Genomic DNA, 18,631 nt, shown 5'->3' on the forward strand with positions numbered 1-18,631 from the left:
GCTTCGAGTCATCTGAGTGGTCCAGAAAATATCAGTCTCCGAAGTTGGATTAATGTGATTCCTAAGGTTAGTGTTTGCAGACAGTTGGAGGAAGACGGGGGGAAATCCTCTGGAAGAAGGTAACCTCTTTCAATTTTCTAAATAATTTTTCAAATAAACTGTCCATCAGAAAATCAAATATAAGCAAACACAAGAGAAGGCAAGACAGCACAAACGAGAAGTATAAACAATAAACAAAAGCAACAGAGCTCCAGATATTGAATTGGTCAGATATGAACTTAAAATAGCTATGCTTTTTTTTATTGAAAAGACTGAAAATTTTGTCAGTGAGCCAGAAGCTATACACAGTGACAAGAAAATTTATAAAGAGCCAAACAGAAATTCTAGAATTGAAAAAGATAAGAATCAAAATTAAAAACTCAATTGAGTCTATGGCCATGCCACCCTTAACGTGCCCAATCTCATCTAATCTCGGAAGCTAAGCAGGGTCGGGTCTGGTTAGGACTTGGATGGGAGACCACCTAGGAAGACCAGGTGCTGTGGGCAGTAAAAAAAAAAAAACAAAAAAACTCAATTGATGTGTTTAATAGCATATTAAACTCAGCTAAAGAGAGAATTTGTAAGATGAAAAATAGGTCAGGAAAAAAACTTCAAGAATAAAGCAGAGAAATAAAAAAGAATGGACAAAACAGAATTCAGAGTATGGTGGTTTTAAAATATATCCAAAAATTATCTGACTCTCATCCTCTCAAAAAGTAGAGCCTCATTCCTCTCTCCTTGAGTATGGGCTGGATTTATTAACTCACTTCCAACAAACAAAATATGGCAGAAGTAACAGAAGGAACAGTGTATAACTTCCAAAACTAGGTCACATAAGACACTACAGTCTCTTTCTTGCATTCTCTCTCATTTCACTTAATCTGGAGAAAGCCAGATGCTAGATCATGAGAACGTCCCAGTAGCCTCAGGGAGAGGTCCATGTGGTGAAAAACTAAGGCCTCCTCTCAACAGCCATGTGAGTGAGCCATCTTAAAAGATTTTTTCAGCCCATTCAAACCTTTAGATGACCACAGCTCTGGCCAATATCTTGACTGCAGCCTCATGAGAGAGCCTGAGGCAAAATGATGGTTGCTCCTTAATTCATGATCTAAAGAAACTGTGAGATAATTAATGCTTGTTGTATTAAGCTATAAGTTTTTGGGGTAATTTGTCACTCAGTTGTAGATAATAAAGCAAATAAAAAACTATAGGACACCAATAGACCTGTACTAAATGAAATACTAAAAATTTCTTCAGATGGAAGGAATATTATCACAGAGATATGGAAATGATGAAAAGAAAAACAAAAAAGAAATAATAAAAAACAATAGAAATGGTAAGTATTTGGGTAAATCTTAATAATATTGACTATAAAGTAAAAATAAAGTTTTTGGTGTTTAAAATACATGTATAATTAAAGTGCATGACAAAAATAACAAAAGGCAGAAAGGGAAAAAGTTTTAGGAAATGGCAAAAGTGCTCATTTATATTAGATTTTAATAAGTTGAAGATTCATGCTATATTATCAAGAGTAGTCATTAGAAGAATTGTAAAATAATATAATCAACAAGTAATGGAGGAGCAGAAATGGAATTTAAAGAACAAAACACTGGACTAATCTAAAAAAGCAAAAAAGGAGAGCAAAGAAAACATGGACTACGAGAGTAAAATAGAAAACAAATAATTATATTTGTTTAATACCATTAATTATATTAAATATAAATGAAATAAACAGATAAATCAAAAGACTATCAGATTGTACTTTTAAAAATCCTCAAATTCATTGGGATTAGCACTTTTATAAAAGAGATCCCACAGAGATCTCTAGGCCCTTCCTCCATCTGAGGATGTGAGGATACAACTAGAAGTCAGACCCAGAAAAGAACTCACATCTGATCATGCTGACATCCTGGTTCTGGACTTCCAGCCCCAGACTGTGAGAAATAAATTTCTGTTGTTTATTAAAAAAAAAAAAAAAAATCCTCAAGCTTATGCTGCTGACAAGAGTACATTAAATATAAAGAAGTAGGGTTGAAAGTGAAATTATGTGAAAAGATACAGCATGCAAAAGCTAACCAAAAGAAAACTGGTATACCATACTAAGATCAGGAAAGAAAACTTTAAGGCAAGAAATATTATTAGCGATAAAAAACAAATTTTTTCATAAGGATAAAAGGTCAATCCAATAGGCAGGTATAATAATTCTGAATTTCTCTGTATGCCAGCATAGCTTTCAAACACATAAAGCAAAAATCAAAAGAACTAAAAGCTGAAATAAAGAAATCCACAAGTATAGTGTAAGATTTTAACATACTTCTCTCAAAATGTAATAGAACAGACAAATAAGATATAGATTTTAACATTATTAGCAAACAACCTAATGATATATATCAAACAATGGCACAATATATATCTCTTTCAAACACTATACATGAAATATTTAAAGTAACCATATCCTAAACCATAAAGCAAGTCTCAAAAATTTTCAAAAAATCAAAAATAAAGAATGTTTTCTGACCGCACTACAATTTAGCTAGAAGTCATTTTTTTTAAAAAAAGTAACTTAAAAACTCCAAAAGTTTGAAAATGAATAAATTATCTTCCACACAACCAATGGATTGAAGAAAAAGAAATCTCAATAGAAATAAGGAAAATTTGTAATTGAATGATAAAAATACTACATATCAAACTTTCGGGGATATAACTAACCTAGTGCTTAGAGGAGAATTTACAGTCTTAAATGCATGCATTAGAAAAGAAGAAAGGCTGAAAATTAAGCAAAAATCAAGAAGTTAAAATATAAAAAGCAAAGTAACACAAAATAAATAGAAGAAAGGAAGTAGTAAAAATATGAGCAGAAATTAATGAAATCAAAAACATAATAGTGAAGTTAAAGCCAAATTTGAGTTCTCTATAAAACTATTTAAATTTATAAATGTCTAATTAGACTGATCAAGAATTAAAAAAGAAAGCATAGCTATCCAAACCAAGAATGAAAATGAGGACATCATTATAGATAATTCACAGATTTCATAGATATTGAGAAGATATTTAAATAGCTTTATGACATCAAATTTGAAAATTTAAAGAGAATGATTCCTAAAAATATATATAACTTACTAAAGAGAGTCAGAAAAAAATCAACATTCTTATCATTATTAAAGGAATTAAATCTATAATTAAAACCTTCCCCAAAACAAAACAGCTCAAGGTATTTACTAGTGAATTCTACCATTTTAGGAAGAATAATATCAACTTTTCACAATCTTCCAGAGAATAAAAAAAAAAAAGAAGAAGAAAAACTGCATGTATTAGTTTCCAATGGCTGCCAGATAACACGAACTGGTCGAAAACAACAGAATATTCTCTCACAGTTCTGGAGACCAGTTTAACATTAGTTTCACTGGGCCCAAATCAGAGTGTCAGCAGGGCCACACTCTCACTGGAACTTTTGGAGAGAATTTGTTCTTTGCCTATTCCAGCTTCTGGAGACTACTGGCATTCTTTGGTTTGTTCGACACCACTCCAATCTCTGTCTCCATCTTACATTGTCTTCTCTTCTGTGTGTAATTTCCCTCTGCCTCTCTCTTATAAGGACACATGTGATAGCATCTAGGGCCCACTTGGATAATTAAGATCTTTACCTTAATTATATCTGCAAAGACCCTTTTCCCAAACAAGATAACATTAATAAAATCCAGGAAGTGGGACATGAATGTCACTGGGGTGCAGGGCATTTTTCTAGCCTCCCACCCTCCTCAATTCATTTTATGAGGCTAGCATAGCTTTGAAATCAATACTTGAAAATGACATTATGAGAAAGGCAAATGTCACAAGTGAACATAGGTACAAACCCTAAATAAAATATTAGCAAACCAAATCCAGCAATACATAAAAGCAAGAAATATATCATGATCCAGTTGAGGAATGCAAAATTGTGTTACCATTAAGAAATCAATGTAGTTCTCTATGTGAACACTGACAGAAAAGAAGAGAGAAAAAAAATAAGAAGAAACACACCTCTTAGCTAGACAGAGCTGTGTTAGATGTCACCTTAATCTACAATTTTTTCCCTAAGAAAATTTAATGAAAGGAGCCATAATGCCTTCACTATCTCCCCCCCAGCACCTCTCTCAAGTAGTAGACCACTGGGTCTGTGGATGCATGGAGGTATCCCCCATCCCCACCAACTACCTATAATTACCAACAAAGCCATAACAACTTTTCTGGAAGCCCAGAACTGATCTGATGATTGAAGAGCCCCATCGTTAGGTAGAGCAGGTTCCATCTAGGTAACATCTGGCACTGAGTTTTATCAGGAAGAGGAAGAGACCACTAGTTGTTGACTTTCAGTGACTTCAAATTTCCAGCTCACTGAAATCAATGAATGTATATGATCTAGACCAGAGATGAGGAGCAGACCATTTTAACAGTCTCTAAAATATTGTCGTACATTAGTTTTCAACCCAAAGCATATCCCAGTGACCTGGGGACTTTGACAAACTACACAAGCCTTGGACTGACCCTTGGAGATTCATAGGTATAAGAAGCCACTATTGTGATAGAAGGATGTCACATTCTTTAGGTGTATTATTTGCACGTTGTGGGGTAGGGGAAAGATTAGAACTGCTACAACACTGATGTAACAAATACAAAAATATAAATGCATGGAACAAAAAATAAATATACTCCTTTCTCTTTCCTCAGATATTTTAAGACCTTAGCAGACAAACCAAATTAACATTCATGTATTCATTTTCTACTGTTTTACAATAAATTACCACAAATATATTGGCCTAAAAAAAAAAAAAAAAACACTTATTATCACTCTAGCTCACAAGCCCAGGCACATTGTAGCTGAGTTCTATGCTCTGGGTCTCACAAGACTGAAGTCAAGGTGTCAACCAGGGCTGCAACCTCATCTGAGGCATAGGGCCCTCTTTCAAGCTCACTGAAGTTGTTGGCAGAATTCAGTCCCTCAGTTGTAGAACTGAAGCTCCATTTTCTTACTGGCTGTCAGCTCCTAGAGGCTGTTCTCAGCTCCTAGAGACCATCCTCATGTCCTAGACACAAGGCTTTTTAAAACATGACATCTTACTTGTTCAAAGTAAGAAAGAGAATTTCACTCTAGTCTACTATGATGGCGTCTTACATAAAGTAACATAACCACAGAAGTGACTATGTAGACATCTTTGCCATATTATATAATGTAACCAGGGGGGCCATAATTCTCCTTCCTCTCTTATATTCACAGGTCAGCCCCCACCCAAGGGAATAGAACCATACAGGGAGTGCACATCAGTAGCTGAGAATACTGGAAGCCTTCTTAGAATCTGACCTACCACAGTGTGTACTGCAGAGAGAGAGAGAATTTAAAGGAATGGGAAAACCTTGAGTGGGTAGAGAGTAACTGGAAAAAGGGAATGAAATAGATTAAAGAATGGTGACAAGGGGAAAAACAGCTGAGCAAACAATATTGGGAGAGAACTGGGAGAATTAAGAATTTTGTCTGGCAATGGATTTTATGTGAGGCAGAAATTTAAAAGATGAAATAAGGAAAGAAGATCTTGAGGAAATTCTTCTGACTTAAGAACCTACTTCCTCTTTCGGTATTTTCTTTAGAGACTGCCATAAAATATCTTAATTTCTTTCAACTAATTGTATGTTTAGTTGTTTTTGTTTCTTATTTTTATTTTGTGCTTTGCTGTTCATTTCAATGCAATTCTGTGCTCAGAATGAAACTAAACATGATCCAACATTATTTTTATTACATTGTAAAGATCAGGCTTAGGATTCAAACAGACCTTAAATCAAATCACTACTTCTTCACTTACTAGCTAAGTTATTTTTTTAAACCACCGCCAATTATTGAGCACTATATGCCTATTCTAAATGACATTGCTTAATTTAGCTGTGATCAAGATATTGCCTCTAGTCCACTAGTTTATCTGTAATCTAGTTAAGTGACAGCTGTGATCACCAGTTTTTCCAGACTGACAACAAAATAACTAAATGCAGTTAATTGCTTCATTAAATTCCTTATGTGGTTGTACATATTTAAAAGGATATCTATAACTGTCTAAGGTATACAAAAAATGTCAGCTTCTATTATTATCATTTTTATTATTCTTGTACCTTGGCAAACTAAGTGGCAAATATTATTATTAAGTCAATGATCTGAAAAATAGAAAAGTGAAGTTCAGACATCAGGAGGAAAGCTCATATTAAGATCATCCTTCCCAGCCTAGACTGCAAGCACCACAGGGGCTGAGGTTTCTGTTGTCCGTTGATGTTTTCTCACATAAGTGCTCAATGAAAACAATATTCTATGTCTAATTACCAGCTGCATTTATAGTGCACATGGCCTTATTAAGGGGCGCAGGGTTGGGCTAGAGGTGGATTACCTACCTGTCAGAAAATTAAGGGCTTGAAAAAGTTGGGAAAGAAATTACACTCTTGCTGGAAGACATTATGAGTAATTTACTCATTCATTTAAAAAATATTCTTTGAGCACTTTCTATGTTCAGATACTATAATAGATGTTATAGGGAGTAAATAAAGTACCTGAGATATGACTTCTACTCCCAAGGATCTTCAGTCCAATACAGAAAATAGTTGTATATTAAGGATTTCTATACAAGGCTAGATGTAATAGTGGCATGTGTAACACAAAATTGTACAGGAGTTCAGAGAATGGAGAGATCACTTTAGATCCTGGATTGGCTAACTATGGCCCATGAGCCAAATTCATTCTGTGGCTTATTTCTGAATGGTCCAAGAGCTAAGGACAGCTTTTACATTTTGATAAAACAACGAAGAATACAGACTACATTCGGCCTGCAAAGACTAAAATTTTACTATCATTTCCTTTACATAAAATGTTTGTGTACACTTATTCCAGATGAACAAAGAAGGCTTAGCCAAGGCACATTTGATGTGGGCCTTTAACTGATGGACAGAGATGAAAATGGGGAAGGGCACCTAGAGTGGAGGGAATGACTTGAATAAAAGCCCAGAGGCAGAGGCCTTCAGAGCACATTTGGAGAACAATGGTGATGGATCTCATTTGGCAGGACAATGAGGACTGAAGGGAGAAATGGAGGAGTCTGGAAGAGTTGGCTGTGGTGGGTGGGCTAAGGAAGTTGACTGTGCAGTAACTGAGGACATCGCAGTTGCCAGAAAAAATTTCATGGAGTTTTTGCAATGGCTTCTCTTCAAGGACTCCAATGATGAGAGTGAAGATGATTTTTCACAGTACAGCACTATGATAATGAGATTTTTATGACAATTAGCCAGGGATGAATCCCATGTTTCATTATAGTCACCAAAGAACTCATGATAGCAATATGTATTCTCTTAACTTCAACCTAGGTCAAACTGAAACTCCCCAACAGTGCTTAAAGACACCGTGCTTTATTATATCTCTTCTCCTCCACTATCCAGCTCTCTGAAAATGTGATTTAAAATGAGACTTCAGACAGACCCTCCAGTGTAGCTTTGTTTCACATGACACTATGTTATTAATGCATGACACTATATTATTAATAATATTCACCAACAAGTCTCAGACCTACTATTTCACCCTCATTTAGTGGCAATCTCCAGCAATCAAATAATTGTGCTTGTCTGTCTGGCCCAGGCACAGGATGCACTTACACAGACTGTTCTGTTGGTCAGTTCCATTTGCTGACAGCACAGCAGGGAGGGCTTGATTTATTCAATGTGTAAAGCTACTGCATACAAGTGGAATCCTGGCTAGGGAAGGGGACAAAAGCACTGAGAAAGGCAATGGAAAAAGACATGTAAAGATGGAATGAAATGAAGGATTGGTTGGGAAATCTCCATTTAGAAAAAAGGCACCTACCTATCCTAATTTCCAAGTTTCCCCTGAAATCCTGAGTGCCTCAGTTTTCCTTCCTCACAGCCTGAGAAGAGGGAAGAGCCTTTATCCAGAAATACTAACTCCTGGTTGTTGTCACTCTGGTCAAACACACTGTAATTCCCTGACTGGCCGTCTACTTACATGCTCTGGAGTAAATAAGGACAACAGTTATAAATCAAAAGGAAAGCAGGAAGTCAGACTAAAACACATGCAGTGAGAAAAAACTGAAACAAGTGAGGAAAGAGGAGAGAAAATCACTGGAGAAAGAGTTATAAATTATTTTATAACAGCCACAGGGCAGGGTAGTGTCACCTGACTTAGATGCAGATGGCGCTGACTAGAGGAAAGAGTAGCTGGACGTCTGTCTGGTCTTCCCTTCTGGTTTCCCAGCATATCCTCTGCTTCCCACTGCACCAGGTCCTCATATGATTCCTACCCAGGTCTGCCCTTAGTCCGTCTTGCTCTAAATCTCTCCTTTCTTCCTTCCTTTCTGCACCCCTATTAAAGTATTCCTTTTTCTACTTACAACAGTGGTCTCCAACCTTTTTGGCACGAGGGACCATTGCTCCTATCAGAATCTAACACCTTATGATCTGAGGTGGAGCTGAGGCGGTGATGCTAGCACTGGGGAGCGGCTGCAAATACAGATGAAGATTTGCTTGCCTGCCGCTCACCTCCTGCTGTTTTGCTCAGTTCCTAAAGGGCCACAGATCAGTATCGGTCAGTGGTGTGGGGGTTGGGGACCCTTGAGTTACAACACTAAAAGGATCTCTTAAAATACTTCATAGACAAGTCTGTTGATCACTTATCCAAAATTTCATATCCAAGCAGAGGACAATAGGATGAACTCCCAATGGTAAATTGCCATGTCATGGCAGGATCATTGGAGAAAAAGAGGGAAGGAAGAGGATAAAGAGGGGTGGAATGAAAAAAGGAAGAAAATATTTATTGAGTGCCATTTAGTTTTACATACAGCATTATGTGAACTGCTGCCTACAAAAGATTCCCCGGGGCTAAATGGCTGCTGGTCAGGAATTTAGACTACAATAATCCAGATCTGAGCTAATTCCTAAAAAGAGTAGTAAGGAAATATAGAAAAGGGCAATCTATGATCCTCTCATCTTATGACCCTGACATTATATACATCTGGAAAGTGGACAATAAGGGTGAGCAATTACTGAACTTTGTCAGGGCTTTAGAAAAGTCATTCGACCACTCTGAGGCCCAGTTTCCTCATTTGTAAAACAAAACTGTTGGGATTGGGGGAGGGATGATCTCTACGTTTTCTTCTCATTCTTAAATTACACAATTCAATAAATTTTGTCAAATTTTCCCCTCTATAAGATCATTCCTATAACATATAAATATGCTTTTATTTCTTCCAACTTAGGACAAAAACAAAACAAAACAAAACAAAAAAAGACTCTGCTTATACTGCTCCCTCTGGGCACCGCCTTATCTCTCTAACTCCCTTTTCAGCAAAAATCCTTGAAAGAGGTATCTTATACTCCATATCTCTGCTCTTACTTCTCCCATCCTCTCTTGCATCCATGCCAAGCAGACTTTTGCCCCCATCACATAACAGAAATTCTCATAAATACCACCAATGATTTCTAGTAGTCAATTCTTAGTTGTTCCTTTATTTGACTATTAGCAGCATTTCACTCAGTTCCTCCAAAGAACACTGTCTTCATCTGGCTTCTAGCACACCACACTCAACTGGTTTCCAGACCCCCCTTTTCAGTCTAATGTTCTGATTTTCCTCATCTCCCCAAATTCCAGATATGGAAGATCCCCAAACATAGCCTTCACTCCCCCTTCTTTCTCTCTCCATTCATGCAATGGATGATTTCTTCTATTACATGGCCTCAAAGATCACCATGGATTGATGACTCAAGACCTCTCTCTTGATGCCAGACATGTATATTCAAATGCCTACTTGAAAACACTCCTTAGTTATCTAGTTGATGTTTCAAACTTAACATGACAAAATTTCCCACCTCCAGCTTTCTTCTTCTGAAATCTTTCCAGTCTTATTAAGTGGATGCTCAAGATACAGCTTTGGAGTCATTCTTGAATCCTTGCTTTTTCTCACATATATCTCATCCATTGGGAAACACTATCAGTTCTTCCTTCAAAATATAAGCAGGAGTCCAGCCATTTCTTTCCATGTCCACTGCTACCATTATCTCCTGCTTGAATTATTACAGTAGCCTCTTATAACCATCACCATCCGTACTGGAAACAGATGGCCTACTCAAATGAAATAACTGAGAATTTAATAAAAGGACTACTTACAAAAGTGTGGACAAGATTAAGGGAAACTAACAAATGATTGTCAAGTGTCCAGTATCTAGCAAGTTAGTAAGGGCCAATGGAGTCATTATCATACTTGGACTGAAGGAGCAAGGAGTGAGAATAATTACCTGAACACACACACACACACACACACACACACCAGGAACTGTATTCTTCCGTGACAACCACCAGAAAGGAAGATAGAGAAATGAAGGCCATGAACTCACTTTCCTCAGGCCTTCTGATCTTCTGATCACAGACATAACTGAATCCCAAGTCAGAAAACAAGAGAGACATTGATGCATTCATTTAAGGTCAACTTCCTAATCTCCTATGCTTGTCTGGGACATACGGCAGAATGGAAAATGATTAAAAAAAAAAAAAAAAAAAGGGATCTGGAAAGGAAAACAAGTATATCTGACAAAATATCCTCATATGCAAAACAAAAATAAATATTACTGTCAAGGAGTGAATTGAAATAATTTACATAAAGCATTTAACACAATGTCTGACACATAGTTTTTAGAGAAAGAGTAAAAACAACTCTATTTGCCTGGTACCATATTTCCAAGAGTGGATTTTTATACGGGCATGTTTTCCACACTTCAGATTATGACCAGTTAGTGGGCTGTGAACTTAATGGATTTCCCAGCATTTTTTTTAAGAAACAGAAAGACCAGCACACATCTCATGAAGTAAGGATAAGTACTGTCTCAAAAATATTAATTTGAATTAAATTCAATTTAAATAAACATTAAATTCAATGTTTATTTGTATGTACACGTGTGTGTGTTTGCAAGTGTGTTCAAGTATGTATTTGTTCTCTGAGCCATAATGTAAAATATATTTATTAAGAGTCATGATCGAAAACTGTTTAAAAGCCACAATGCAAGAACACTTCTGGCTACGCCCTCTCACCTCTCACTTATACCTCCCTAGGAAGTGATTTACCTGATTGATATATCTGAGAGGAAAAATTGAGCAGACATGCTTGATTCCTTTCTCTTGTCCCTTATAGTCCCGTTTTATCTTCTCTTATTCTCTGTAGTAGACTAAATCATGACCCCCAAAGAGATCAGATCCTAAAGCCTGGAACTTGTGAATAATACCCTAAATGGCAAAGTCTTTGCAGCTATTACATTAAAAAATCTATGATTAGATTAGGATCTTGAGAGGGAGAGGTTATCCTGAATTATAGGTGTGGGCCCTAAATGCAATTATATGTATCCTTTAAGAAGGGGGGTGGAGGAGCTTCTATGTAAAGAGGGGAAAGGCAATGCGAAGACCAAGTAGAGAGAGATTTCAAGATACTGACCTTCCTTGAAGATTCAAGGGATGTAGTCACAAGTCAAGGAATGCTGACAGTCACCAGAAGCTAGAAGAAGCAAAGAATGAAAATTTATCCTTTCAACAGTTGACAGACATTTAAAAAGATTACGTTTAAAGGTTCTTTCCATGCCTTTAGTGGGTAGAAAAGGGGATAACAGATTTACATCCATGAGTGAGGTGTCATGAGAATTGGGAGGGCTTCTGTACACCTATTTGTACTCTGACTTCCCTCATAATAATAGCCACACTGAATAATTATGTGCTGAGCACATTATATGCTTAACCTCCACCTTCACAAAAATTTGGCAAGGTAGTCATCATTATCCTTGTTTTATGAATGAGAAAACTCAGAGTCAGAAATAACTTGTCCAAAGTCACACTAGTTAGCGACAGAGTCAAGCTATACATCTAGTTTCCTTCAAAAAGAGAGCTATCTCCACTTTAACTGTCTCCCTGCATTGCCCATTCCTGGTTTCCTGGGGCTGGACTTCTGTATGGTAACCGTTTCTCAAACAAATTGCATGCCATAGTTTGCACATACCAAAAAAATACATAAGAAGTTTTTTCAGGCAGCAGTCTAGCTTGTTTCTGGCCACTTTGGTCCAGGATCTTATGCCTCACTTGATTTTTTTTTTTTTTTTTTTTTTTTGCGGTTGTTGGCTAAAAGCTAGATAAAAGATAAAAATGGAAGATGAACACTTTAGTGTCTTGGTGCTGGGCAATGTGTTGACAATAAATGACATTATAAATATCTCAGGGTTAGGAGAGCTCTTGGAGATCAAATGCAGAATCTTTTTATAGATGAAGAAAACAAAACCAACAAATTTCATGTATGTCTAATAACAGCTCATCGAAGCAGAATTTCATTGCAATGTAAAGATTTCTAATACTTTGTAAGATCTAAGTGAGAAGTAACTCCAAACTTATTTTGCTCAACCAAACACAGCATTGTAAAACTTCCGTATTGTCTCCTTCTCAAGCATTTGTGTAGGAATATATTAAACTGATACCCTATAAGGAAAAAAACAAACCCTAGTTTTTATTTTAGGACAGGGGGTGAAATTGTAAATAGCACTTTTCAGTTGTGGGGATTTTGAGATCCCATGATCATTAACTGCCTTTGAAGTGGTGAGTCCATTCTACAAAATAAAACCCCAAACATTCGCACCGTCAAGTCACATATTTAAATAAAATTATTTTAAATAAAAGAATGTTACAGAGAAACCCCCTGTAACACAATGTGGTTTGTTCGTTTGGTTTTTCTGGAAGAGCTTCACATTTGCTATACTAGCTTACCATATATTTATGTGGCTTCATGGTGGAATTGTTATGGCATGTTTAAAGATATCATTGCCCTTGAAAATTAAAAACAAAATAAAGGGCAAACGAAGGTCCTGAGAGGTAGGTAAAGAAAGGCGTTCTGGGTATGGCTACTCAATATTTTCTCACTCTCTTCCATAACAGTATCCTTCCGTGGAGGAATTCCCAAACACCCTCGGCCAACGAGCAAATGAAAACCACAGAGAAGCCCCACCTTTGAGCACAGTAAGGAGACGATCCTCCCACCCATCAACCAATCCGAAGTCGAGTTCTCCGTCTGCTCTCAGCTTGAACGACCTTCGCTCCCCGTCGGTTTTCCCCTTTTACGACAGTTTTCCGGCCTGGCTCCTTGCCGCCACTGCTGTGTTTGCTGCGGCGCCTGTGTCTGGACGGTTTGTTCTTGCAGGTGGTGGCTGCGTTGCTTTCTGGTAGACGCGTGGAGTTGTCGGCTGCAGCTTCTGGGCTGGGATGAACCCCGTGCTGGGTGGAATTAGGGGAGCCGAGCCGGAGTCATGGTGAGTGCGGCCTTCCAGTGTCCTGGGCGATCTCGGGCCCAGGCCTCAGCCTCAGCTCACGGCCTCGGAGGAGAGGAGCCGCGGTTGTCTCCCTAGTGCGACTCCGGGCGGGGGGATGTAGGGCTTCGGAGAGTCACACTCTTCGGAGCTTTGGCTCACCCCTCTCGGGCCTTTGTGTTCTTACACAGCCCTTCTGCGGGCGGCTCGAGCCCCTGGGCCGCCGTCCCCGGCGCTCGGAGATCAGTGGAAACGTTGGATTATACCTGCCTTCCCCCTTACACACCCTCACAGGACTTTCTGTTCTTTGCCCTATCCGTCCCCTTGGCTCTTGCCTACATATCTGTTCTCGATTCCTGAAACATTTGCGTTTCTCATGTTCTGTAGTCGTGAGGCGGGACAGTGTCGAAGGAGCAACGAAAAGCTAGTCTCTTCGTTAAGCCGAAATTCGTTATCAGAATTTTACAAGAACCCTTGTAGACATTTCTTCCTTCTCTAGCAGAAACTTTATTTCCCTTGCTTTGATTGAACTTTAATGAAACTTCATTTACCCTGAGGTGAAAAGTTTTCAAAGGGAGGAAAATCATCCTTTCCTTGTATAGTGTACAATGCACTGGACATAAAAGTTGCAGTCGTTTTAAAGGATCATTGGGCAGAATATTTTCACTCTAAAAGTTGTTTCTTCAGTTGAAATACAACTTGTAATGAGTTGGGATGGGGAATGGGTGTAATAGGAAAGAGTGGGTTTTAGAGAAGTAAATATTTACTCTGCTTTCCATTTCCAGGCCAGTACAGTGGTAGCAGTTGGACTGACCATTGCTGCTGCGGGGTTTGCAGGTTGGTTTGTGGTTTAGGGGGTGGAAATGAAGTAAGGGAGGTTGCGGACTTTTTAATTATTCTATTGCTTTTATTTTTAGGCCGTTATGTTTTGCAAGCTATGAAGCTTATGGAGCCTCAAGTAAAACAAGTTTTTCAAAGTCTACCAAAATCTGTAAGATTTACTAAACATTTTTGCTGATTCTTTACTGCTTGTGTATGAAGCCTAGAACTGCACTTGAAGAGGGCAAATTTCCAAACATCTATAAAATTCTGATTACTTTGGGCCTCTTCTCTTACTTTCCACAGGAAAGTTTAGAAGTTCTGAACTTTGTAGTAGTGGTACCCTAAAGTCAGATGTTATGTGCGACAGAATTGGAGCAGAGGTGTTAATTGTAGTATGAAAGTTACTATCACTTTATTGTTCACATTGTATTAACTTTAGAATTACCTGTTCACATCCTTGCCTAGCCCTCTCCCCAACCCCAGTCTGCTCTGTATCACAAGCACAGAGAGATTTGAGATCTCAAGTGATCCATTCTTAGCCCTGGCATTCCCTAGCATATTTGGGTCACAGTTCAGAATGAATATGGCTCAACAGCCTATTTTTATTGTTGTGATTGAATATGACAAAAATAGCATGATGGTAGGCTTTACCAATATTTCTGACACAAGGTCAGAAAACCTAATACCCCAATTTTCTCTGTATATGTCTTTTAAGTCTTTAGTAGTTGCCTTACATCTATAAAATTCCAAACATCTATAAAATTCTGATTACTTTGGGCCTCTTCTCTTACTTTCCACAGGAGAGTTTAGAAGTTCTGAACTTTGTAGTAGTGGTACCCTAAAGTCAGATGTTATGTGCGACAGAATTGGAGCAGAGGTGTAAACCTCAAGATACCCTTGAACTGCTTGTTTAAAAGATCTCTAAATCCTCTTCTTGAGGCATTTCTTGTTCTCGTTATACAGTCATACTATGAGATCAAATTTATATGTAGAACATGGCTAACTTGCAATAATCTTCCCTTCACTCCCCTAAAAAACTGCCTGTGAGGCACTGTTCTTTTGTCTTATATTTTTAAGAGTTCAGGGTGTCTAGGAAAAAAATGGATCTGTTTAATGATCATTAAAAAATACCATGAGAATTAGTTACCTGAAATAACTTAGTTTTTCTGCTAGTTCTGTGAACATTTACAGACATTTTCTAGCAAATCTGTTTTTTCTAAGAATCTTTTCTTACTAATGTATTTCCTCTTTCAGGCCTTCAGTGGTGGCTTTTACAGAGGTGGGTTTGAACCCAAAATGACAAAACGAGAAGCAGCATTAATACTAGGTGTAAGGTAAAATTTCTAATATTTTTAGTATTTTCTACAACTCTATAGAGCTATTAGCAAATATAAGACCTTATATTAGGAGGGGGTTATTTATATTATGTACATTTTTAACATCTAAACACTCCCTTCAAAAGTACAATGATAGACTTGTACCATATAATCATAGTATTCAGTGTTCTCTATAACATTTTTGGGGGGGAGAAATACTTAAACATACTTTCCTTTTCAAGAATAGGACTGTCATAATATCAAGTTTAAATTGTTTGAAAATTACTTATTTTTCTAGGGAGCTGTTTAGTTCCCTAAATTCAGAGTATTAATCATCTTTGTATGGTAGGGAAAAAGTTTCTAAACAGCTTTTCATACTGTTTCACATCTTCACTTGGCCCTTAATGTACAATTTTTTTACGTGATCCAGAATTTATCTAAAGTAAACATTACCTTTTTCTCTTTAAATTAGCCCTACTGCCAATAAAGGAAAAATAAGAGATGCTCATCGACGAATTATGCTTTTAAATCACCCAGACAAGGGTAAGTAGTCATTAAACTCTTGTTATACATGTTGTTGGACTATGTAATTGTTATTAATGGACTACCTTTGTATCTAATTCTTAGCTATAATAAGGAAAATACCTAAATCTGTATGTGAGTACTGTCTCCCAGGCTACATCCATTTTTCTTTCTGGTTTCTTAAAAGGATAAATTCTGAGTAAAAATTTTATTTATGGAATAATGACCAGATATCTAATAACTACTGTAATTTGTTAGTAGTGATAAGCATTAACAATGTTTTGAGATCTGCGATTGTGATAAAATTTGACTTGTAGTAGTCAAATACTACTAATCCTACTGTTTTGGGGGACTGGGGTTCAGTGTAGATTCTTAAAGGAAATGTTCAATTTCAGTTATGAAGGTAAAAATGTAATTTTTTCCTTTTTGTTTAGACCTTTAACTAGAGGTTACCTAGTTAGAAATGTATTATATGCTTCTTAAGCAGCCTTAGCTATGTGTTAAAGGAACCAATTCCTTGGAATACCAAAATATAGACCACAAAATCCATATTCTAGTGCTCATGTCCTTTTACTTTTATATGAGAGGCCTTTCATAAAGAGAGTTTTGAATTTAAACAGAGCTGTAAGTGTTTGGTATCTGACTGCATAGCCTCTTTTATGAAATGTAGCTTCTATTAACAGGAGGGATTCTGATTCAAGTCTGGGGTAGAACTCATAAATTTGCATTTCTACCAATCTTATTGATGCTGATGATTGCTGGTCTGAGGGCCACACTGAGAATCACTGCTCCAGATCGTTAGGAAAGTGACTGTAGATGACATTGTGAAGGCACAATTAATAACAGGAAGAGGAAAACTATGAGGGGTAGAAAAAGGATCTCAAGCAAATTTGGGTCTTTCCAACAAAGCTTAGAAGCCTCTGAGAATATCATGGTTTTAAAATAGCACAGTACAATAAATTGCTGTTCAGTTATGATTTATAATCATGAATAGGTAACATACTATTTCAAAGTTACATTAAGTCTATGGGTTTTTTTAAATCCTATTCTTGTCATCAGTTTAAGTTTTGAACAGTGCCATTTTTGTGGAAATCTCCCTCATGTGAATTGCCTCATTTCCCATTGGTCAAATATTGCACCATATATTTTTGGTTATCCAGTTATAGTGTCATAATTATTTTAAAAAACTGGAATACCATTTCTGCTAATTCCACCTCTCAGATAAGCACAGGGATATTTGAAACAAGAGAATACCTTTGCACCAAATTGAGAATCCATATTGTAACTATTCCTTTTTTCTTTCTTCCCATAGGAGGATCTCCTTATATAGCAGCCAAAATCAATGAAGCTAAAGATTTACTAGAAGGTCAAGCTAGAAAATGAAGTAAATGTACGATGAAGTTTAAGTTCTTATTAGTTTATGTATATGAGTTACCAGCTTTTTATAATAAAATGTCTTGAAGCCACAAATTTTAAATGATTTAGCACAAACTAAAAGCCTTGGTATAAGTTTCTTTTAAATTTGAAGATTTTTGAATCAGATTATAGAATATTTGGAGATTAATGCTCAATAATTATGGATAAATACATACCATTAGAATAGAAATACTGTTCCTTATTTAGCAAATAATTTAGTGTCTACTTCAAGGCAAAGTGAACAGGACAGTCTGCTCTCAAGGAGCCCCAGTCTAATGGGAAACTGTTAAACTGGTAATTAAAATACAATGTGACAAATACTATGATGGAATTTGCACAGGTAGTTATAGTAGGGAATCTTCGCATTGGAAAGAAAGGCTGTCAAGGTACAGAGAACTGGAACAGCTGCTTGGAACACTTTATTTAAAAGTGTATTTAGCCACAACTTTGACCTAAGAAATTGACCTAGGTGTGTATATATCACTGTCAATTCAGATTTCATACATTAAAAACTTGATAAAAAGATCTGAGAATACACATCTTATTTTTAATCAAGAAAGTATTTACACTGTATTCAGCTAGCCCCTTAAAGAAACTGACCATTATAAATTTTTTTTTACATAATCAAATTATGCATTTGTTAGCTTGAACTCTGAAAATTTATACAGGTATATTTAAATGACACTTAAGGGGGGAAATGGCTTACTATTGGTCTAACATAAAATATGTAAGGATCTTAACCAAAGGACTTGTATAAAACACCCAAGGTAAATATAGTCTAGTCTCCAGCAGGAATACTTAGTATGTTTAGCTTTAAGATGATTATACTACCTACCATCTAAACTTTATTAAATCATTCTAATGTTAATGGAGAACACAGACTTTCAAGGTCAAAATAATGGAAGTAATCATGTTTAGTGTTGGAATGTGTTTAGGTGCATTTCAAACTGGAGATACATCTTTTTCATCCTGTTTAAAATCTTATCAAGCCCCTTTGTTATATTTTAGAATTGATGAGGCACCAGCTTAAAGCAGCCATGGCATTTGTGTAGGATAAATATTTTTAGTTATTTCCAGGGAAATAGGGTAGGAAGGTATAGTTTTTACTATTTTAGGCAGTTGTGTTCTATAAAGTCTCTAAGAACACTGATTAGCAAATACTGAACCACTGTTCT

General features: G+C 36.7%; 1 protein-coding gene and 1 pseudogene across 1 annotated transcript; both read left to right on the forward strand.

Moving 5' to 3' along the window:
* The first annotated feature begins 427 nt into the window (after positions 1 to 427).
* Positions 428 to 546, forward strand: LOC111734211 (annotated as a pseudogene).
* Positions 547 to 13,197: 12,651 nt separating this feature from the next.
* Positions 13,198 to 17,981, forward strand: DNAJC19 (DnaJ heat shock protein family (Hsp40) member C19). The gene is made up of 6 exons (XM_011382889.2): positions 13,198 to 13,383; positions 14,166 to 14,217; positions 14,298 to 14,371; positions 15,457 to 15,536; positions 15,991 to 16,061; positions 17,353 to 17,981. The coding sequence occupies exons 1-6, from the start codon at positions 13,381 to 13,383 to the stop codon at positions 17,421 to 17,423; spliced, it is 351 nt and encodes a 116-aa protein (XP_011381191.1). The 5' UTR covers positions 13,198 to 13,380; the 3' UTR covers positions 17,424 to 17,981.
* The last annotated feature ends 650 nt before the right edge of the window (positions 17,982 to 18,631 follow it).

The sequence above is a fragment of the Pteropus vampyrus genome, unplaced genomic scaffold, assembly GCF_000151845.1.
Source record: "Pteropus vampyrus isolate Shadow unplaced genomic scaffold, Pvam_2.0 Scaffold14, whole genome shotgun sequence".
In the NCBI taxonomy this organism is placed as follows: domain Eukaryota; kingdom Metazoa; phylum Chordata; class Mammalia; order Chiroptera; family Pteropodidae; genus Pteropus; species Pteropus vampyrus.